Consider the following 24,253-nt stretch of genomic DNA (forward strand, 5'->3'; position numbering starts at 1 on the left):
AATGTGCCCAAGATAAGTTTCATTAAGAAAAAGATTACAAAAGGTACGAAACAAAGATAAACCACGAATTTGCTCATTACATAAACCCAAGCGATATATAGCCAATAACCTATTATCATTTGTTGGAAAACTTGGCTACTGCTTATCGTGAGGAATTCCTTAATCACCCGATGACGTCGCGAGGGTCGCAAATGAACCGAACCTGAATAGAAATACCGAACAATAGAGGATAAAACCATAGACTTATTTTTTTTACCTATGGGTAAAACGGAAGTCAAATCATGTCTAATGACAAAGGAATGCCAGATTTTACAGTTAGCTTTAAATTTAGGCGTTCATTGGTGTCAATTCCTGTAGACACAATCTAATTTTAAGTTATTCTGTAATTTTCAAAAGGAAAGGGATGGGTAATCGACAGGCATAAAATTTATGCAACACACGTCAATTTTTTTTTTTATATTGGCCAATAACCCGACAGAATTAAGTTGACAACACACGTGAAACAGGTTGCATTTCAGCGAGATGCACGCAAGATAAGAAACTGTTAGGTATTACTTAAAATAAAATTAGTAGGTGCTGCAGTTCCTTTCTTGAAGTTGGTAAGAGTGTGAGGAAACGAAAACCAATAAGTATAAAATATATCTTTATTCAATAATTAATAACAATGTATATATATTTCGCTCTTGTATAGCACATTTTCTTAATTAGTAAGCCTTAATACATTGATCTGAATATCTTGTATTATTGTCACAATTATATCATTTAAAGACATAAATAAGCACATTTAAATTATATTATTAAGTTTAGGTATTTCAAAAAATAATGAAATATTTTATAAAGATTATAGAAAAAAAATTAAAAGTAGATTATATCTGAATAGCTTACAGCATTCTAGACCTTAAAAAGAACAATTTTCGTGCCAAAATCAAAATCCCTGTATAAATTCAATGGTTTTATAAACCGCTTAACAAAACATTCGTAAAAAGGAATGTTTTTGTTTGTGACAAGTTATAAGTACATTTTACGCTTATAGTTTAACAAACGCTAGTCAGACTTTTATGGTGGCATTAATAAACTAATCTTGGCTTCGACACTGCCCTCAAGATCATGCCAATGTGACAGTACTTATAAAAACATGATCTTGAGGGCATCAGCTGAGATTAGTTTATTAATACCACCCATAGACTAAAGAATCGACTTTTCAACGTCGGCCAAATATGTGTCGCTTGTAACTCACGACGCCGGCAGACGTCGCCACACCCCGGACAGTCCATACAAACATCTCGTTCTTACCGTGTGCCGCCAACGCGTAAGTGCGAGCGAGACAAACGGACTGCTCTCCCCCTTACCCAGAGGGGGTGACGTTGGCGCCCTATACGAATTGGTGCGGGGCGGAGTTACCGTTCTACAGGTATTAACCTGCGTTTCCACCAAAGACGAGCGAGGATACGTAGCAAAAGATGCGTTTGTTAAGAACCAATAAAATCGATTCATAGGAGCTGAGGAAGGTTATGTATGATTCTTAGCAAACACGTTCCTCGCTACGCAGTCTGGTGGCACAACATTGGAGGAAAAACAACCTTATTTTTTAATCTATGACGCTCTCGACATCAAGTTGTGTGCGCCCGATGTCTGCGGGGACACATGTCGTTCGACAAATGTCTCCAAGTGGAGACGACGCTAATATTCTCTTTAGGACATAGTCAATACTTAGCTTAACAGTATTTTTTATTCCAATATCGATACGATGTAAACTCTATAGCATTTAAAAAATACTTACTGGCCAATTGGTACGTCCAAAGTCTTAACTAAATACTTCTACATTACGCAGTTAGCTTAAAGTACATATGGCAGTAATTTTTGATAATATCCTAAACTACTAAGCTCATAGAAATTATCTAAATTTATTGATAAAGTAAATATACAGTGGAAGACAAGCAGAAAGACATATATAGAAATACATTTTGACAGCTGTCAAATAAAATTATAATAAAAATAGAGTTCGCGCCACGAAACAAATCCCACGGCCACACCGCTAGTGTTGCAGTAGAATAGGGTAGTTTCCAACTAGTCAAATCACTTACTTTTTACTAAACGTCAAAACACGAAATTACTATGGAATTTGTATAAAAAAGCAACCTGTGACGTCATAGATAAACGTGACAAAAAGTGGCGCTTATAAAAATTCATAAATAAGTTAAATAGTTTTTTTTGTCAGTTTCAGATCTGTTTTTATTTAGTAATAAGGATTTCATAATTTATTTTTGACCTAGGAAACTACCCAATTATTGTTGACTTTGTTTTTTTTTTGTTGACTTGTCTGTTAGTTCCATTATAACCCGCAGGGCTTGTATCGTGGCGCTTACTGTACGTAGGATCACAATATCATTGCAGACAATTGTCAGTTTTTATAGACGAAAGAAATAAACAGAAAAAATATTATCAATTATTTACTTGTGAACACAAACTAAAAATGGTGGTATTCACATTAAAGTTATACCAACTTATACATAACTAAAATATTACTTTCACGGAACTTTGGCACTGACGAGTCGAGGGAACCGAAAAAAATTACATTTTTATACGATGCGGCGCGTTGGCTTTACATACGAGACATGGCTGTACGGGCTACGTTGCCTGCCCAGTACGGGCAAAAATAACCAAAAAGAAAAAAACGTTTAAGGCCATGTGCCAAAAGTTCCTTGTCGGGCTATACCGCCGTTATGAACTGTCTAAAATCATCTATTTCAGTCTACCTCCTTCGCACGCATTAGGCTTATACAAAGCTACTGTTCAATATATTTGAAAAGTAGCTCTGGTAATTCTTATTATTAGTAAATTACTAGTGTAATTTATGATCGGACTCTCCACCTCACCTTCATAGACTAGTATCGTTGCAGAGTGGTCACAGAGCGTCGTGTTCTTTGAGCAGGTAGTGGCCGACTAGACGTTTTTGTATGTCAGTTACGCCGCCATAGACCTGTGTCCCTCGCGCGTCCCTGTACATAAATAAATTATTTATAATATTTAGTATATTTTATTTATTTCCATTATTTATTTATATTTATGCTGCGGAGCGGAAAGCAAGAGAGAAACCACTGTACTATTTATCCCTAAAAAGTAGCATGGAGAATGAATGCTACACCGACAAGAGCGTGGTTCTTAAATTAGTGATAATATTAATATTTAGGTATATGAAGGCCCTGTTTCCTGCAGACTAATAAGTAATTTTCTTACCCGCCCAAAAGAAAACTGAAATGCTACTAACTTCATAAAGCGTCTTCTGCCATTACATTCACGCAGTTACTGCAAGTAAATAAGTGGCTAACTTCATAACATATTACCTACAGCTAATTTCACGCAATTACAATGTCATCTGCGGCTAACTTCATGTAGCATGTTTTGCTAACTTCACATTCATCATCTTTGCAGCTAACTTCACTAACCTGAAGTGTCTCTCGGCGGAGTATTTAGTAGACAGCCCTCGACCTCCGAGGATCTGTACGCAATGGTCCGCGACTGCGTTAGCGTTCCTTCCGGCGACATATTTTGCCATAGCACTGTTCTTGGTGCTGACGTCTGTTGCTGCCCGGTAGGTCAACAGGCGGGCTGTCTCGACTAGCATACACATCTCTGTTAGCCGGTCCTGAAATAATGACGTATATTTTTAAATAGAGAAGTATGCAACAGAGCCGTGTTAGCCCAGTTGGACGAACGTTCGACTCTCACTGTGAGTTCGGAGGTTCGAATCCCGTCACGGGTCTAAATCAATGATTTTCGGATTTGTGTCGAACATAAATTATCATCACATGCTCAGCGGTAAAGGAAAACATCGTGAGGAAACTCCAACCCCGAGAAATGCATTTCGGACGTATGTGACCTAACCTGTAACGTCTGGGTTTTTCTTCGCAGGTTGCATTAGAGAGGCAGTCGCTTCTGTAAAAAGCTGGACCTATCAAATCTTTAGGTTAGGTAAGCGGACTCTGTGACAAAAAGGGATAACGCTAAGGAGATGAGAGAAGTATGCAATAACTGAAGCTTTCTAGTTCTAACATTCTTAATTCGAAAAGATCAATAATCGTTGCTGAGATTGGACATGAAATAGTCTTGGTGAATTTCTGTAGTAGTTCGTAATGACTAATGATTATTTTTCAAAATTTACCCGCAATTTGTCTACAATGACCATGACCCCATCACGTGATATATAAAATCACCTCCATAAAAAAATATAAAATGCTAATCTAGAAATAGAAGCAAGTCTACGACCAAAAAACAATCTAATTTTACAATTCGAATTATTTTCGAATATTATTTATAAATAAATTAAGAATGAGTACGACGTTTGACCGCTTTTATTTATGACGTCACAGGACTGTACAAACTTAAGAGAAAACTTTCGTTTTGACGTTTCGTAAAAAGTATCTCATTTGAGTAGGTTGTCAAGTAGCCTGATGTCAAATAGCAAATGGTTATAGTACCTTGACGGAAGCCAGTCTGGTGAGTGATTTACCGAAAGCCTCTCTTTGTTTGGCGTAGTTCATGGCCGTGTCCAAAGCCGCTTGCGCAATACCTGTTTACATGTGGAGAATAAATAAAAAAAATCATTTATTCATTCAATTAAAAAAAGAAATCACTCCCGTTTTTTGTCTCGCTCTAGTAGAATAGAATAGAATATAATAGAATAGAATAGAAAGGTCGTGTAGTAAAGCACTTTTTACATAAATTTTGCACCTTTTTACTGCCGGCAACGTACGGTCACGAGCATTAATATGTATACACTTTGGTACCATGTCACATTAAATTTTTTGACAAATTGAACTGTAAATCTCACTAAATGCCAAATATATTAGTGCGACAGAGTCCTAAAGTGGGTACATTATATTGCTCAAGACTGTACCCAAATTGCACACGGAACATGACTGGATGCGGTGCCCTAACTTTCACTTATACAGGGTGTTAGTGACATCGTAACGAAAACTTTGAGGGATGAGTTCTGACTCATCCATGAGCCATGATTCTGAGTCGATATCAAGTGTATTTTTCCGTCGCAAAAATCATGTATTTTTTTTAGTTTTTTTTTAATTATTTTCCTATCCATACTTTTGCGACGGAAAATTCCACTTGATATCAACTCAGAATCATGGTCTGAATCATCCCTCAAAGTTTTAGTTACGATGTCACTAACACCCTGTATATATTGATAGGCAAAAATACAAGTATCCCTTCCAGAATGTTTCATCCTTCTTTTCCATTTCCCATTCTTTTAACTTGTCATAGGCACAAAGCAGCATTAGTGCCATAAACAAAAAAAATGCAACAAAATAATGATAGCTAACTCACCAACAGCATGGGCGGCGATACCAATCCGGCCTTGATCGAGCTGCTCCATGGCGATCTTGAAACCCTCCCCCTGCTGCCCCACCATGTAGCCCCGCGGGATCCTGACGTCAGACAGCGTGACGTCACATGCCGTCGCCGCCCTGTCGCACACGCTTCACAACTCTTTACAAGCTCGATTCAAACAGGGAGTCCGGTGTATGGATAGGGCGGGGATTTGGAAATTAGGCTTGTGTAGATTTTGTCAGTGAAAACTGTACTTAAGATAAATTAATAACTCATTGATGCAAGTCCCACACACACACACACAGTTGGCTCGACCATTCGACTTTGATCTAACAGAAAGCTCTGTGAGGTGTGTGTTCTTAGTTCATCTTACGATAGATGCACCTCTGACAACCCCAATTAGGATATAGTCGTACGCTCATGTTATGTGTAGATTGTTGTTGCAGCATGAGAATAAGCACCAGTCAGCTCAGACAAAATCCAACTAATACTGTAAACAAGAAAATTTGTGAGAATGTATAACTCTTTGACACAAACATTACTAAACAAATTTTCCCAATACTGCTGATCAAGATGACCTTGAATCACTACTGTTTACAAGTTCGAGCCCGGTGTATCGTTGCGATTGGGTTAGGTTCTGTGGATTGGTGAAGATGTTTGTGTTGGTGTCTGAATTGGTGAAGTTGTCAGAGTTGGAAAAGTTGTCAGAGTTGGAAAAGTTGTCAGAGTTGGAAAAGTTGTCTGGGTTGGAAAAGTTGTCTGGGTTGGAAAAGTTGTCTAGGTTGGAAAAGTTGTCTGGGTTGGAAAAGTTGTCAGAGTTGGAAAAGTTGTCTGGGTTGGAAAAGTTGTCTGGGTTGTTAAAGTTGTTTGGGTTGGTCAGGTTGTCCAAGTTGGTAAGGTTGTCTGGGTTGATAAGGTTGTCTGGGTTGATAAGGTTGTCTTTTCTGGGTTAGTGAGGTTGTATCGTTCATTAGTTAAGTTGACTGAAGTTGACTATTATTACTACTACTAAATGATTATTATGACAAAAACATAATTAAGATACCTGGCCGGGTTTACTACGGCTTCCAACAAACTTTTACAAATGTATAGCAATGATTAGTATGGTTTATTCGCTCGCCAACACGACGGGGCATAATTATTTGTAAAACCGCAGTGAATGTTTTTGACTAATTAAAAAGAAAAAGTAAAATATGAAAGTACATACCTGACTCCGATGATCGGTTCTTTGTTGCCTCGGAACACGCCTTCTGTGTCCAGGGGTACCAGGAAACCTATAAAATGTTTAATGTATGTTTTTTGTAAACTAGTTTTCCTAATTTAAGTAATATTATTGGTTGTATTCATAGTCGATGTTGTGTTTCTATTCTATTCGTGTGTGGGAGACACTATTTCCGTGCCTCACTTAGCAGTCAGAGGCTGTTTTATGATGGACACCACCACCATTGTTGACCAGTCCATACACTCAATTACAATTTGCCTTAATATTTACTGACTATTTATTTGTACTCTCTTGTGTAAGTTGTTTTTATTATGTGTTTTGATTGTAAATTATGTGTTATTCCGTGTTTTGTTACTGTGGTGCCCCTTTATAATAAAAATATTTCTTTTTTCGAAAATTAGGAAGTGATTCTATGACGTGTTTAAAATTTGTTCTAATAATTTAATGCAGTAACATTAGAGTCAAATTACTAGTAGAAGAAAAATACCACTTAATTAAAATCTTTTCTTTTTAGAAAAAATAATAAATCATAAGAACTGAAACTTATTAAACCTTAGCCTTATAATTTCACCTCCTGCAATCCAGATTTCCAGACACAAACAAAAACAATGGTGTTTAAAATTTAATAGGACTTTAGGTCTAGACACCTCAAGACCGCGGCAGCCATGCCTTCGATGGATGATGTCAATCCAATTTAATTGACTATTAAATTTAATGGATTATTCAATTTAATGGATTGTTCAATTTAATGGATTATTCAATTTAATGGATTATTCAATGTAATGGATTTATAAGACACTTACAGGCGATGCCCTTATGCCGCAGCTCTGGGTCGAAGGTGGCGAAGACGACGGCCGCGGAGCCTTCGATGGATGACGTCACCCAGCTCTTACGGCCGTTCAGCACCCAGTAGTCGCCGTCCGCAGTCGCTGTCGTCTTAATGTTGGCCGCGTCGCTGCCAGCACCTGGCATTATTAAAGATATAAGTTAATTTGAGTGGAATCGCAGCGGACAGCGGAGGGGTGGTGTTAAAATCGTATTGTTCGTCGACAGGTTTGTTTTTTGATGATTTTTTTAGTTAATTAGTAACTAATATCCAGTGTGTCTATTGGTCGAATCCCGCGATATTTATGGCATGCGTGGCGCAGATGCATCTACTGCTGTCTCAAATAGAGGGCTCATAATGACAAAAACGCAAAATGACAGATTCACAAAATGTCAGAAACGCAAATTGTTAGATGGCGTAAAATGCCAGATTCACAAAAAGACAGTTTCTCAAAATGACAGATTAGCAAATTTATAACTTTTTTTGCGGAAAAGAAAAGCATAGATACATGTGGATGTTGTGACACAAATAAGAAATTTATCAAACCAGTCATCACAAGAACTTACCAGGCTCACTCAAAGCAAAACACCCGATGGCTCCTCTAGTAAATTTCTTCAGAAACAGTTCCTTTTGTTCTTCAGTGCCCTTTTCATTCACCAAGTTAGCATAGAGAAAGTTATGAATGGACAGGATCATCCCGGTACTGGCACAACCCCGAGATATCTCCTCAACTACCAGAGCTAGGGACAGGTAGTCCAAACCCAAGCCTCCGTGTTCGTCATCCACCGATGTACCCATCAGACCTAGGTTGGTTAACTTCTGTATCTGAAAAGATAAGAGGATAATGGTAAGAAAATTATAAAAGAGTAAAATAAAAAGGCAGCTATTGTGAAGGTATATAAAAAAAAATGTTAAAAAGAAGAAAAGTTTTGTTACCTATCAACATTCCAGTTCCTTCTAACATGTTTTATAAAAAAGATTTCAAATAATTACATTAGAATTCTACAAGACCTGCTAAATATATGTATATAAATGAATAGATTAACAGTTGTGAATTTTAAACAATAATAGGCATCTGACTCTATTTAAAAAAAAATAATTGGTAGGTACATTTAGATAACTGTTTACATGTAGACAATCACAATCTTTATAATATCACCACTTGAGATAAAACTGTATGAATGATAAGGAAAAATATATCAACAAATTTACAAGTTCTTTATTTATGTTCCATGGTAGATATACCATATACTTATATATTATTATTATGTAACTTTTAATGTTGGCTAATTTACAGTAATGTCTGTAGTGATCAGAGTAACAAAGCCACTATACGGTCAAAAGAATAGTGTTTTTTACTGCACCCACTCTTATTACATAAATAAAAATAAATACCGGTTCAAAGGGGAACAGTCCAGCCCGATCAAGTGCACCTGCATGTGGCTTCAAGTGCTTGTCGGCGAAGTTCCTTGCCAATTCCTGTATAGACTGCTGCTGTTCTGTCAGCTGAGTTGTAAATGTACGGGACACAAGTCTCTTTGTACATTGTACTGAGCTCACTGGAAAAAGAATATGAGTGATATGATTTATGCATCATTCATGGGAGGATACCATCTCTGGGGAGACTTCTGGGGCACTGCCCAGTGCCATTATGCTGTGGATAAAAACACTGATTGCCCAAATGACTTCTCGAAGCGGGCCTTCCCTGCTAGGAAAGTGGTGATTCGGCGGCCCAAGTACAAAAAAGTAAGCCACATATTAACTTATCATTAAGTGAAATTGTTGTTCCATTTTCAATATGCATGCCAATTAAATACCCACATGAAAATTAATACGAGATCGAAATACTCACGCGCGAATTTTCCTGATTTGAAGAATACCCCACCAGCCATGATAACGGTTGAATTAAAACTGTTATGTATGTACTAACTGAATAAATTGTATATCACTCGCAATCAAATTATAGAAAATGTTGACTTTAAAGTAATACGATATGGTAATATGTGATAATGATAAGTGCCAAGGTCATGAAACGTAAGTTACAGACCCGAAAACTTGTTATTTCGTCTGGTTTCGGATGCCGGTATTCCAACGGTAAATGCAGGTCGTTTTGAAATGTAAATCAGTAGTAGACCAATCAATTGTTTTTAATGAAACACAAAGATAATCAGCACTACGATAATTCTATGGATGTTAAATAGTACTACCTAATTGATTAAAATAAAAGTTTCGCGGATACGTAAAGTTGATATCATTATTATCATTTTTTGTTAGTTAGGTATTTAAAAAAAAGTTAATTTTACAATAGGTGCCAACAACTGAGAAAGCAATAGAAGATTTTGTATAGTGCTTTTTCAGTTCTAAACAGAATGTAGACCTGTGTAGCATACAAAGAAAGCGCATTAAAAAAACAAAAATTGACATTTCAATAAATCTGTTCGAAAACTATATGTTGATTTCAAAAACTATATTTGACATGATTTGACATAAAGTTACTTTATAACATTTTAATTAAATTACTTAATAACAATGAATTGTCTTAGTTTCTATTTTACAAAATCTCAATCAACGTTGAAGTCACAGTAAATTTATGGCCAAAATATGGGGTTACTTTACGAATTATTCCAGTCTCACACGTTGGAAATGTATTTTCTGAACGTCCTACATTATCAACAAGTCTTTTATAGTACCTTCGACACGTTTTGCAATAATATAAAAACGTTCAAAAACTTTAAAATGTTGTTAATATTAGTTAAAAATTAAAAGAACAAGTTGCTGGTTTTATTAAAATATTATAAAATAACTGTTTCTAAAATTTGACTTATAGTTATGAGAAATATTTGATTTTAAATGATTTTAAACCATGATTATATAAAAAAAATAGTTGACCTTATAAAAGAGTCGCGATTACAAATGTCAATTGTGTCGATTACAATTTGTCACTGAAACGGGGAGTTGGTATTTTTGTTTCGTGATCTTGTGCGTGAGTTTTATTTCACAGCCGAATAGACGTTAACACGCATCTTTATATACTAGCAAAACATGATACTATAGTGATTAAAGTAAGCACTAACAAAAAGTTTGGTGAAGTGTTTTGTATTGGGTTTCGTAAATCAACAACTAACAAAATGACTTCAATTTTTGATCAATACGAGCAAGCATCCCAGGTTTCGCAGCGAGCGAAGCCTTTGTCGGAGCCGATGACATCCTCCGGGTACATTACCATGCAGGTCGAGGACAATACGCCGATGTTTTCCAAGCAGAAGATGAATTTGACTCCTTCAGACACTATTACTCATATCGCTGTTGCTAGTGACTACCTTGTCCTTGCCATGGCCAATGGGAAGCTGTTTAGGATGGATCTGAGGATGCCTGATAATGCTGAAGGTATATTTTATACCTATACTCTTCATGACTAGACGCAAGCCTCCCCTACAACCTTTCTCATTATAATGAATAATACACATTCTTCATAGGCACTTTATTTAACTATTGAGGATTGATTAAATGGCCTGTAATATTGAGTGGCAGTACTAAATCCAGTGATGTTGGTTTGTATAATAAATGAGAGATGTTGTAACATTATTAATAAAATACATTTTCCTCCTTTTTATCAGCAATGCTGTGTATGTAGTATTTATATACTTAAATTTATATTAATTTGTAATGAGTACCATATTTTTTTTCAAAGGTTCTTATCACTTGCAACTGCTTAAATAAAAAAAAATATAGTTTCAAATAAACACATAATTAAGTGCAAATTACTATAATACCTACATACAAAGAGATTTACATCACTGATAGTTTCACTATTAATTTTATTTATTCCAGAAATCCAATATTCGAAATACGTTCAGCAAAATACGAAGCTCACCGGCATATTCCTCGATCCCTTAGGCCAGCACCTTCTACTGGCATTCGCAGCTAGAAATAAAGAAGGCAATCCTGAACTAGTCTACCTTCACTGCAAGAGCTCTAAGCTAAAATGTGTTACGAAGTCAAGAAACTTTGAAGTGACAGAAGTTGGCTGGAACTATGAGAATTTCTCAGAAGTTACTACTGGTCCGATCTTGCTGGGTACATCCCAGGGGCACATCATAGAAACTGAGCTGGAAGCTGATAGCGATAAGTCTTTTACCGCAAGCCAGCAATATTGGAGACAGGTAAGATGTTCCATAGAGACGAGAGTGGTAAACGCAAAGGGGAGTAGAAAAATATTGGTGGAGGCCATTGCTATGGACATATAGACAGAATCGTCAGATTCCTACAACAAAGAATTAAAACCATTTTAGAAAATACAAAATAGTGCCTGTTTCTGAATAGGGTATTTGACTGGGTGACAAGTAAATTATAAAATGCTAATCTGGAAATAGAAGCCAGTCTTAGATGATCAAAATCAACCTCATTTTACTTTTCTACTTATTTTCAAATTTTATTTATAAATTAAGTAACAATGAGTACAACATTCAACCGCTTTTATTGATGACGTCACAGGACAGTATTTCCATCCAAACTCCAAAGGAAACACTCGTTTTGACGTTTCGAAAAAAGTATCTCATATGAATAAGGTCATCAAGTAGCCTATTGGATGGGTATTTCTTTTAGCTTTAAAATGTTATAACTATAATTTATTGCTTGTCTTGAAGAAGTTTATAACAATGTGTTTGAATAATTATATATTTTACTACAATTTACTTATTTGTAATTTCTGTTACGCAAGCTGCCTAACTACCTGCCCTTGTATGGTGGAAGGGATATTGAAGGATTGGTAATGTTATATTATCTGAATAATGCTTGCTGTTATGTGTGTAATTTGTGTATGTTTGTTATATTTTCTTAATTTGTAGATTATTGAAAAAAGAATACATTATTTCAGCTTATGAGGCGACTAACTGTTCTCAAATGATTGGGATATACACATTGTGATCTTTGGAATATTATATTCATTGCATGCAGTGGTTGGGAATTAAAAACGTTACATGACCAACATTCACTATTAACTTGTCACCTTTAATATTTCAGATATTCGACATTGGTCGAGGCGCGGAGACGCCAATAACAGGCTTGCAGTTCCACCGAGTGGGGAACACAAGTAAATACTTCATATTTGTGACCACTCCAACAAGATTGTACCAGTTCATAGGCCATGCAGTGACCACGGATGGGAAGCCGTCACTCCAGTCCATATTCCATCAGTATCTGACCACACCAGAAACCAGTTTCCAAGAAATACCGTCGACATTGAAGTATTCTAAACTGCAGTTCTTCCTTGATAAATTCAATACGCCGAAAATGTTCGCCTGGCTGACTGAACCTGGGATATTTTATGGACAGGTTAGTGATGTATAAGATGTTTATAATACTTAACTTTATCATTTTTGATTTCGTTATCCCGTTTATTAGCCTGAATTTCTGCTACTTGTACATTTATTCTGTCTATTAAAACCTCAAAATGTGTCATAATGCCATAACTTTTACTTCCAGTTGGATCCTATATCTCAACAAAATTCAAACTCCCTTTTCACACAAGGTGAACTAATCAACTACCCCACAGAAAACGAGGCTAAAGAAAAGTCCCCACTGGCTTTCGTCCTTACGGAATTCCACGCGCTTATCATGTACTCCGATAAAGTGAAAGCGATATCTTTACTGAACCAGGAATTAGTATACCAAGATCACTATTCAGAAGCTCATGGGAAGTTGAAGAATATAGTCAAGGACCCATTAAGGAGGACGATCTGGGCAGTGACAGACAAAACGGTCTTCCGATACAAGGTGCTAAGAGAAGAACGCAATGTCTGGAGGATATACTGCGACAAAGAACAATTCGACCTCGCTAAAGAGTACTGCTTCAACAACCCTGCGTTTGTCGATATAATAAATGTGAAACAAGCAGAGTTACTGTTTTCCAAAGGCGACTACGAAAAAAGCGCGGAGATATTCGCCGAGACGCAAAGCAGCTTCGAAACGATCTGCCTGAAGTTCCTAGAAGTTGATCAGATAAATGCCCTGAAAGTGTATCTGGGAAAACGTCTGGATGTTTTGAAGGAAGATGAGAAAACTCTCACATCAATGATAGTTATTTGGATGACTGAACTGTACCTGTCCCAGTTAGGTCTCCTGAGACGGACTGGAAACGAGGAGTCGCACGAATACCGGCAGATACAAAGTGACTTTGAAGTCTTTCTTCTTCAGCCCAAAGTAGTGAAATGTATGCAGCACGTGAAATCTGTCATTTACGACTTGATGTCTTCGCACGGAGACAAACAGAATTTGATCAAGCTCACTATAATAAACGAAGACTACGAAAACGTCGTGTCACAGCACATTTACAAGAAATCCTACTTGGAAGCTTTGAACACTCTTCAGACTTTGAAAAAGCCAGAGTTGTTTTACCAGTTTGCTCCAACGTTGATGGAGGAGTCTCCAAAACACACAGTAAACGCTTTGATTTCCCAGGGTATGCGGTTGAGTCCTACAAAGTTGCTCCCAGCGTTTCTCTCGTGTGAGAATGATGAGGCCCATGTGTCAGAAATTATTAGATATTTGGAGTTTATGGTGCAGAACTTCAATGTGAAAGACAAAGCTATCCACAACTACCTTCTGACGCTGTATGTGGAACATGACAACACGTCGCTGATGCGGTATCTGGCCAGGCAAGGCCAGGATGCGGCCTTGGTCAATTATGATGTTCATTATGCTCTAAGGTAAGTAGTGCCCCTGAAGTTTTGTGTGATTTTTGTAAAATATTTCATATACTGATTTGAGCTCTTTCGATATACTTGGTTATAAATGTTTCCAAAAGTGTGACCAGTGTTTGGTATCCCCGTCAAATCTAGTTATTGGTAATGGCAGAAGCAAATATAAAAATAATTGTTGCTTGATATTTGGATCACATTATGTATAGAATTATGTTGCTACCTTTATTGCTTTTGATCAGAATAACAATGGGTGGAAGATGTAATTGTATCTAGGGGTAATGAAAACTATCTTCAGTTATACCCAAAAATATAGATAAAAAGTAAGTCATCCTATGTTATCCATGAAATTAGAAGGTTAAACGAAGGAAACTGGCACTGGGCCCGCGTGGTGGTTTAAGGCCCGATCTCCCTATCCATCCATAGGGAAGGCCCGTGTCCCAGCAGTGGGGACGTTAATGGGCTGATGATGATGATGAAACGAAAGAAAATTTGTACAGCGAAATCTATTTTTTTTTGAAGAACGTAGTCTCGAAGGTCCCTCATAGGGATATGGTGAACTTATGTTATATGTTAAATATTTATGTTGTCCTCACATTTTCCCAGACTGTGCCGCGAGAAGAACGTACCCGAGGCGTGCGTGAAGCTGTCCGCGCTACTGGGGCTGTGGGAGACGGCGGTGGAGCTGGCGCTCACCGTGGACCTGGCGCTGGCCAAGAGTGTCGCCGACCTGCCTGACTCCGTGGACATGCAGCGGCAACTGTGGCTTAGCATCGGTCAGTAACGGCCCCCGTGGTCCAGCGGTAGAGCGTTGGGCTCACGATCCGGAGGTCCCGGGTTGGAATCCCGGTGGGGACTTATCACAAAAAATCACTTCGTTTAGGACATTACAGGCTGATCACCTGATTGTCCAAAAAGTAAGATGGCACCGTGCTTCGGAAGGCACGTTAAGCCGTTGGTCCCGGTTACTACTTACTGATGTAAGTAAGTAGTCGTTACATGAGCCATGTCAGGGGCCTTTGGCGGCTCAATAGTAACCCTGACACCAGGGTTGATGAGGTTGGTACTCCACCTCACAACCCACACGATAGAAGAAGAAGATCGGTCAGTTATATAACCCTTCATCATTCTACCATTTTTACCCGACTGTGACGAAGCAAAAAGGAGAGTTATGCGTTATTAGAGGCATCCACTTACCTAACCTACGGAGTTAAATAGGCCACATGCAAGCAACTCACCTAAAAAACCAATATTGCGCATTTTATATGCGGCAATTGAATTGCGTTATAGTGTTATTATATCCAGAATTCATAAATAACTATAAAAACTTAGTCTAATTACACATAGATAAAAAATGATAATTAAATGAATTTTAAATTAATCCAACATCAGTGAATTAACGTCTATGTGCACGTGCGTCATGTTCAAATAATCCACCTCGTGTCATTCCCGGCGCAAAGGTGCCCATCAAACTAGCCGCGTTTCCACGCTGGATAGCGATGGACAACCGTTGCACAAGGTACGAACCGGAGCGGGCGTCATAACCACGTTCTCTCAATCGCCGGCCCACCTCAGCCACAAATGCCTTCGCCTCCACACACCAGGAGCCCGCAGCTTCCACCGCGAACGGCACGAAAATATATTGCTGGGCGAGGGCTGAGTATTTTTCCCGCTTTTTCACCGCTGCGCATTCCGCTGCAGCCCCGGGTTTTCTAACCGTCCGACTTAGGTGACTAGCGGCAAAGGTGCTGACGCAAGTAGCGTCCCAGATCAAGCACCTACCGTTCTTCCAAGGCACCAAAGTCAGTCCGTCTGGCCTCTTTCCATCTGAGCGACTAAGCCCAGGAGGCTCGAGGACACACGGTATTTGGGCGGACACCAGGGCACGCCGGAGCAAATCATTCAGGGCGTGGTGACGCGGGAACCTCCCCGAGCAGCGACAACAACTTAAGGCGTGATGTCCATCGGCCTCCACCATAGAGCCACAAACGCATAAATGACGTTCGCAAACGTTGCAGCCCAGGCGAAAAGCAACCGCCACCCGCACGGAGTCATTATCCAGGAGAGTCCCCATGTGCGGAGAAGGTCAATACCTTCGTGGCTGCATGCAATCATGCAGCCACGCACCTGCTTCCGGCTGTGACACCGCACGTAGCCTGGCCAAATCCACCCCTGAGGCATTTTCCACCAAACGCTGAAGAACAGCCGTCGCCTGAGTGTCGTCCCACCCTCGCTGAGAACACACAGCCTCGGGTACCGTGGAAGCAGGATTGAGACCCCGCCATACAGTCAACGCGCCGTCAGCGAAGGGTATACTCACTCTACCAGTAGCGGGTGACAATATAGATGACACCAGGTCTGAGACTCCATGTGCTGATGCCAAGAATGCAGGCACTCCTATATCCCCCATACACCTTATTCCTAGGCCGCCCAGCCGTATAGGCAGGTGAGTCCACTGGGTACTGTCGAGCGAGACATTAAGAATGCCCTCCACAGAAAGCTTGGTAACCGCGTCGAAGGATGCCACTTCCGTTGGGAACAGCCAAGTCGGAGACGTCCGCACCAAATAGGTTACCCTCGGAACCGCAAAGCAAACCCGCAATAACAACAAGGCCACGTGTGCAGGGAGAGAACTGAGGCGCTCCTGGGCCCTCTCTAGTAATTCCTTTTTCTGGCGTATGGCCCCTGGGACTCCTGTAGGAAAAATGGGAGCCCCAAGTAGGCAAAAATTTGCTGAATTCAGTTCCCTCAAGCCCGGGATCAGAGAGCCAAACCGTTGAAACCTATTCTCCGCTGCCGGACCGCAAAACATATCTCTTTCCACAACCTCAGGCTTCCCCCCGATAGTTCCGTCATCGAGGTACCAAACATTAAGTGGGGATTCGAGCTGAGATATTATTTTATGAATGGCCAGGCTAAAGATAAGGGGGCCAAGTGGGTCCCCCTGTTGGACCCCAACCTGAGATTGGATAAGAGATTCTCCGTAAAAGAGACTCGAGGGTGAGCGGTACATCTGAAGGAGAAATCGGTACAGGCAGGGAATCTTATCTTTTGCTTCCGCTAACAAAACGTCTCTTTCTAGAGAATTAAAAGCATTGCGTATGTCCAGCTTCAATATTACGCAGTCAGCGTTAATCGGATCGACAGCAAAAGCGCGTGTGGCGTGGATCGCCGCTTTACACCCTAAAGGTGTTCCGAATCCGAGTTGTTGCGGCTGAAGATAAGTAGCAACTTCAGCTCTCACTGCCTGACACCCCAGTTTTGCCACCAAACGTCTGAAGATACTACCGATAGCAATCGGTCGTATTCCTCCATCCTTTTTGCTCAAAGCACACAGAGAAGCTCCATAAAGGTAAGGGCATACAGCAGGGTTTAGCTGACCATCTAAAAAAAATTGCAGAGGTTGGTAAGTTGTTCTAATAGCTTGAGGCCCTCATCCCCTGCTGAAGATGATGTCAATTCCTTGAGATGAGCCGGACGAATGCCATCTAACCCAGCCGCTGAACTGCTATAAAACGAGCTGAGCGCCTGGGCTACGCCCTCAACCTTAACTTTCAAGGACGGTGTATCGCTGTCTAGTTCCGGTGGAAATGAACGTGGCCGGGACGGGGAAGGATGTTTCGCTTGTAAAGAGGCTAACGTTTGGGGATCAGATCTTACAAAATTATCGTCCGACACAAGTAACCGCACTGCAGCTCTAAGGTCTCCCTCATATACCTTTGACTCGATAGTTTTAATCAATGAGGGTGTTTTGCCATTTACATTATTATCACTGGCAACAAAACAAAAACCATCGATATTTCGTTTGACCTTGGTTGTTAGAGACCCTGCTCCAGAGCATTCTGGTCTCCTCAATGCCGTGTAGGCAAACGAAAGAAGGCGGTACCACTCATCTACACCGTTTTTCTCCACACAATCCCGTATTACAACAGCAAGTTTGGCCGCCGCCAAACACCTTGCTCCTTTTGGAATGTGACGAAGGACTGGTGTGGTCCTTTTCATATTGGGAAGGATATCTAGGCAGCAGTTTGTTGGTGGGGACAGAGACAGTGAATTTTGGTGTGTAGACACCGGTACCGGTGCAGCCGGAATATCAGTGAACGGTCGTGTGATTGCATCGGCATCGTTCTTGTGTTTGCGACCGATGTGAATACTAAGGCCCCGCCGTGAAAACAGTCTTGTAGAACCGGGGCAGTGTGGACAGGTCACATTGAGAGAACTCATGGTAATAAAATACACAATCCATAGAGATACTAATATTTTATACTAAAAAAAATAGTACCCTCTAGTTAGTAAAACGTAGTCAACAAGTATACAAAAAAAAGGAAAATACAGTGCGATTTTACCAAATTAACCGAAACATGACAACGAATAAATATTAATTATTAAAATAGTGAATCATTAATGAATATTAAAAGTGGACTGTATTGGGAAAATTGCGATATACTAAATTTGGGTAAAAAATTGATACGAAAGTGCAACTTATAAAAATACGACAATCGACGAGAAAATGCCTTTAAAAGAGAAAGACTCACCTAGATGACCTGCTGCGACATACGCAGGCTCGAGAACCAACAGCCAGGGAGGCTCCTGCAGTACCTTCAGCTCGCCGACTTACCTCAGATTACCGAGTTACCTATAACTGTGGCAAAACACTCGAGCGATGGATTGTCTTCCCAATCTAAAGGCACTGTTGCACTAGGAATATTTTCGGCAATTACGACAATGATTCGAAAGATTCAAAAATTATTCGAGGGTCACACGTCTGACCTCTATAACGACACGAAAGCAAGAGGGTTAGAGAGACGTTCCAAAACTAAATTTTCAAAAAGTTATTTTTTTTTTAAAGTTATGTTTGTGATGTTGCCAGGCGAAATATAGTACAATTCTGAACAATTAAATATAAAATTATTATGTCAAAATATTAAATTAAAACAAAACTAAAACAAGAAAATGTCAAAAACTTAATCAATTTCACTTGTATATAAATAATTTAAAGTGGGAAGACAATTAATAATAATTAAAAAGGATGTAAACCACATTAAAAGATAGACGTCTCACAAAAATACCAAAAAAAAAAGAAGCTAAAAACGATTTGTCGACGCCGGGATTTGAACTCGGAGCTGGCGGCTTGAGCAGTCAATAATAACGTCACGTACACCCCCAGGCCATCGATGCAATCGTCTGAAGTTGCGAAATTTGCGGCCATTAGGAGACAAACACATATATGGACCTAAAAACAGCTGACGTGCAGTCCAAAGGTCACCTTTGTGTTTTTATAGATAACTGATGTAGCCCTTTGCTTAAAAGTCCTCTGATAAATCCGCTCGTTCTAAAATTACTCGTAGCACTAAAGTTATCACGCTCCCTCGAAGAATCAATGCCTAAAAACATGCACAAGTGGTGACAGCAACATTCCATTGAAACTTGTGTCCGTCTTTGTTGCCTGCACGAAACACTTCACCAACACTAGTACTCATTAATCGCAACACTTATAATGCGTAGTATATACGAGCGTGATTTTTTATGTGTATTTTCCGTTTTTAAATAAATGTAATTAGGAACAGCTTTTTTTACTGTAGAACTTCGTTCTACCCTCTTCCAGAATGTTATTGTATCGAATTAAAATTCGGCTTTATGAGTTTGGAATGAATAATTGACATCACATGGTTTATTATTTGAGCACGTGAGCACTCCGTTTTGGTAAATATTTATGGCGAGGGAGTTCACTGTAAAGATAGACTACATAAGCCATCTTGGGGCGCATCAGCGTTGTGCCGACTAGGAGTCGAAGTGGTCGCCATGGCCGAAATCGGTCGGAGATCATCATCATTTGGGACTATAAATTAAAAAAAAAAAAACTTTTGGGACTTAAACACAGCAGGCGCAGAGTGGGTGTTATTATACAACTCTGCCTACCCCTTCGGGTTTACAGGCGTGATGCTATGTTATGTTAATATTACCCAGAACGACCTCCGGGGTCCGGAGCGTTGGGCTCACAATCTGAATGTCCCGGGTTCGAATCCCGGTGATGATATATCACAAATACATAATGCCATCTATGTCAAATATACAATCATCATCATCAATTTAAGAGTCACGCTACACCGACAGGTGTAGCATTTTCCATTCCAATCTATCAAAGGCCAATTCCTACTGAAAAAAAATCTACAATAAGTCATAAAAATAACAGGCTGATCACCTGATAGTCTGAAAGTAAGATGATCCGTGCTTAGGAAGGCAGATAGTAAGTAGTTGTTACATGAGTCATGTCAGGGGCATCTGGTATAATAGTACCTTGACACCAGTTTTGATGAGGTTGGTAATCCACCTAGCCCACACGATAAAAGACGCTGAAATACCTAAAGGCTGTTATTTTACCGCAGCGGAGCACGTGATAACCAAAGAGCAGGACTTGAAGCAGGCGATGTCCTTCCTGGAGGAGTGTCCGCTGGTCAAGATAGAGGACATCTTGCCCTTCTTCAGCGACGTGGTCACCATCGACCACTTCCGGGAGCCCATCTGCCAGTCGCTGCAGGTTTGTGATGTTTTTTGCAGGACTTCAATAAGGTATAAACGGCCCCCTCGGCACCCCGTTTGCACGTCCTGTTTTTGAACCATAATCTTTGAAATATAATGTAACTTCAATAAATTCCAAAAATTCAATATTCAAAAATAGTCATTTTTCAAAATTGGCTTACCTAGTCAGCGCTTTTTGAACGTCAAAAATTACGTACATATTATGTAACTAGCTGTAAAACTACTACCACATCGGAATCTGTAACGCTGAGGGAAAGACGTGGTCAGAAAACCTCCCAGCAGAGGGCCCTAGCGCCCCTGGGCCCAGTTTAAGACTGGGACGAGATGTCCCCTAAGTCCCTAGTTCTACTGTTTCATGTTTGCCTTTCTTTTTTTTTGTTTAAATGTTTTAATTGTTACATTCTAGGAGTATAACAATCAAATAGAAGAACTGAAAGCTGAAATGGAAGAGGCTACACGATCGGCGGAATACGTAAGTAAACTTCCTTTTTTTCTCTGCCTACCCCTTTTGGGGATACAGTCGTGATTTAAGGGTTTATTACACTAACCAATCCATCAGGCCCTATGCATCGGGTGTTTGTTTAAAATGCATGCCGATATCGCGGCGCCGCCACCCCGGTGAGCTATTAATATAAGTATACACTGCCCGATGAGTTCGGTAGTGTAATAAGCCTTCTCTCACATTATTTAAGAGCTGCGATCTTATCGGTGGAGTAACCTCCCTCATTCAGCGCTTATCGCTATCGACCCACTAGGGTCGATTAATCCTTTCAATATTCTTCCTCTCAGACGACGCGCTGAGCCGAGGTTCGCGCCCAACTGGGCACCCTCAGGCCTGTTGTCTTAAACGTTGTACCGGGTGAGAGCCTTCAGCGCTCCCCATTTGTCCGGCCAAGTAGTTAATGCCATCTGCGGCAAATCTACAACATCACGTCAAAAAAAAAAAAAAAGTGGAGTAACCACTATTCCTCTCTTCTCTCCTTCATTTCCTCATTGATACAACTTGCACCTTCCGTCTGTTGTTTTTTTTTTTATAAACGAATCGTGTCGTATCAGGTGGCCAATCATATTTCCTAGTTCTCTAAAGTCTTTACTATGGTTCTTTATGTTTCAACAATATATACCAAAAAACCCTATTCCTAGTACGGGTTTGATATAGACTACTCTGGGCGCCATCCCACTCGCGTCAAACAGTACTGCGGGTCGGAAGGTAAGAGGGAAACCACTGACCTATTTTTCCCTAAAATAGCATGGAGAATGCTACACCGACAAGAGCGTGGCTTAAATTAGTGAAGACGATGAAACTAAAAACTAAAATAACATGCGACCTCTGATTGCAGGTCCGCGGAGAGATCCAATCGTTCCGCAACCGCAGCGTGTTGGTCTCAGTAACGGACGCGTGTTGTCTGTGTGAAATTTCTTTGCTTCTGCGCCCCTTCTACCTGTTCCCCTGCGGGCACAAGTTCCATAGCGACTGTCTGTTGAGCGAGACGCAGCCTATATTGGGTAACTATTGTTTATGGTTCGAAATTTATGGTCGGAAATTTGGCGGAAAATATACCTAACCTTGACGGTAGTACATAATATAGAGTTGATATTACCGTTCACCACCTTACCTTACTTCACTTTTTAAAATATGTTTTTGCTGCAAATTTTTTTGGTTAGACATTAAAATATAACCGTGCCATATGAAAGTATGTTAGCAAAGAACTAATAAAACTACATATATTTTAAAAAGTCAAGTAAGACGGTGAATGGTTATATCAACTCTATATTATGTACTACCATCAAGTTTAGGTAAATATGCCTTTACAACTATCACACTTACTTATATAGAGTGGTAGACCTCTAAAATTTCTCTTTGGAACTAAGTGTATTTTTGTCTTTTTCTACAGCACCAGCCCGCCGCAGCAAACTAACAGACCTACAACGCCAACTGTCAGTATTATCGAATATAGAGTTGAACACTGTCACTTCCACTGGGCTGCCTCTGAGAGAAGTCTTGAAGAACGAGATAGACGACCTTGTTGCAAGCGAGTGTCTCTTCTGCGGCGAGTACATGATCTCTTGCATCGACAAGCCGTTCATACCGCCTGAAGATTGGGATAGAGTGCTGAAGGAATGGGAGTGATTTGTGACTTTATCTATTGACTTGAAGTTGATAAGAGTGATGCATTAATGATATGGGTACAGTCATGCATGAGCAATATAATGTACCCACTTTAGGACTTTGTCGCATTAACATATTTGACATTTAGTGAGATTTACAGTTCAATTTGTCAAAAAAGTTAATGTGACATGGTACCAAAGTGGATACATATTAATGCTCGTGACCGTACCTATTCTGGGAGATGCCAGCTTAATTTTAATTCGACATCTCTTAAATCAGTGCCGTCCTTCATTTACAATAGGAACAAGAAAAAGATGGAAATACTTTTAGTTACAACAACCTAAGCTACAACGTAGCATAGCTTACGAGTAGTCAGAGGTACATCCATCGTAACCATAGATTGTCAACCGTATCGTCACAGTTTCAACTCTGTCAAATTAAGCTAAAATTAAGTTGGTCTGCCCAAATCGGACCTAGTGATGTGCTTTATAGTTCTTGCGCTCTATATACCTTATAATGAATTGTAATCAGGTAATTTTATGAGTTGTTTAGTATTTTCATTTTCTCAAATGGGAAGGCAATGGAATACAGCCATACAGCCTGGTCTGCAGTTCAAGTTCTTTAATGGCAGTTGTTAGGAGACGATGCACCCTACCTCCTGTCAATGTAATTTAAATGTCACAAGAACCTTCTCGACTATTTGTGTTTAAGTTGGCATTGGCAGTAATGGTAGTCTCTTCTCTATGACGACCGGTTGCCATACAACCATAAAGTTGAAGTTTTTAAGTTTTTCGTCGTTTCCCACCTCACTATGGCGCAGGCGCAAATACTTTTAGAAAAAAGGCACGTCTACCGCTCGGTAAAAATGTAAATGCTTTTTGTTGAAATCGAAATATTTTTGTATAATTTGAGTAAGAAAATAATTTGTAAATAGTCTGCATATTTTTTTTATTTAGTAATACATGTTAATGCTTTTTATTAATTGCTGCGTCCTGTGATATTTAAGTTCGTCTCTATATAATCTCTATGCAATCTGTGTATTTATATAATATATAAAAAGCTTATGTACCAAATTAACTATAAATTTTGAGGAACTGATAGTTTAGGTACATATTGGTGCAGATACCAGTACACACCTTCTAATTTTTTATCTGTCTTTTTCTTATCCACCGAAAAGGAAAGGGACGGCTAATCGACAGGCATAAAATTTATGGAACACGTCAATTTTAGGCAGTTCAAACAACCCTCTCAAAATTTTACATTTAACCCGACAGATTTAAGTTGACCGCACACGTCAAACGGATTGCATATCAGTGAGATGACTATTTGATTCACCCGGGTTATACATTTAATTTTTTAAATTAACATCTGTATCACGCGTCCCTTTTCTTTTCGGCGGATAAGGAAATGACAGGTATAACTTTAATTAAGATTAGGAGGTGTCTGCAGGAACCAGGCCCATTATAAAGTGCATATTATTTTGTAAAGTTATGAAATGTAAATAAATAATAAAC

The 24,253-nt window shown here is 39.4% G+C and overlaps 2 protein-coding genes across 3 annotated transcripts; one reads left to right on the forward strand and one right to left on the reverse strand.

The window, feature by feature from the left end:
- Positions 1-630: 630 nt before the first annotated feature.
- Positions 631-9,644, reverse strand: LOC126369246 (short-chain specific acyl-CoA dehydrogenase, mitochondrial-like). 2 transcript variants are annotated; one of them, XM_050013591.1, is made up of 9 exons: positions 9,244-9,644; positions 8,787-8,950; positions 7,958-8,216; positions 7,369-7,530; positions 6,551-6,617; positions 5,341-5,480; positions 4,479-4,570; positions 3,447-3,646; positions 631-2,999 (listed from the first exon to the last, which is right to left on the reverse strand). In XM_050013591.1, the coding sequence occupies exons 1-9, from the start codon at positions 9,281-9,283 to the stop codon at positions 2,906-2,908; spliced, it is 1,218 nt and encodes a 405-aa protein (XP_049869548.1). In that variant the 5' UTR covers positions 9,284-9,644; the 3' UTR covers positions 631-2,905. The 2 variants fall into 2 exon arrangements, with proteins under 2 accessions (XP_049869548.1, XP_049869547.1); XM_050013590.1 differs by having other exon boundaries at positions 5,341-5,492.
- Positions 9,645-10,312: 668 nt separating this feature from the next.
- LOC126369202 (vacuolar protein sorting-associated protein 18 homolog) lies at positions 10,313-24,240 on the forward strand. Its single transcript, XM_050013506.1, has 9 exons — positions 10,313-10,778; positions 11,223-11,554; positions 12,414-12,725; positions 12,876-14,098; positions 14,696-14,865; positions 20,476-20,627; positions 21,036-21,101; positions 21,970-22,135; positions 22,525-24,240. Exons 1-9 carry the CDS (start codon positions 10,520-10,522, stop codon positions 22,758-22,760), a joined length of 2,916 nt encoding a protein of 971 aa, XP_049869463.1. The 5' UTR covers positions 10,313-10,519; the 3' UTR covers positions 22,761-24,240.
- Positions 24,241-24,253: the final 13 nt, after the last annotated feature.

Source organism: Pectinophora gossypiella, chromosome 8, assembly GCF_024362695.1.
Source record: "Pectinophora gossypiella chromosome 8, ilPecGoss1.1, whole genome shotgun sequence".
NCBI lineage: Eukaryota > Metazoa > Arthropoda > Insecta > Lepidoptera > Gelechiidae > Pectinophora > Pectinophora gossypiella.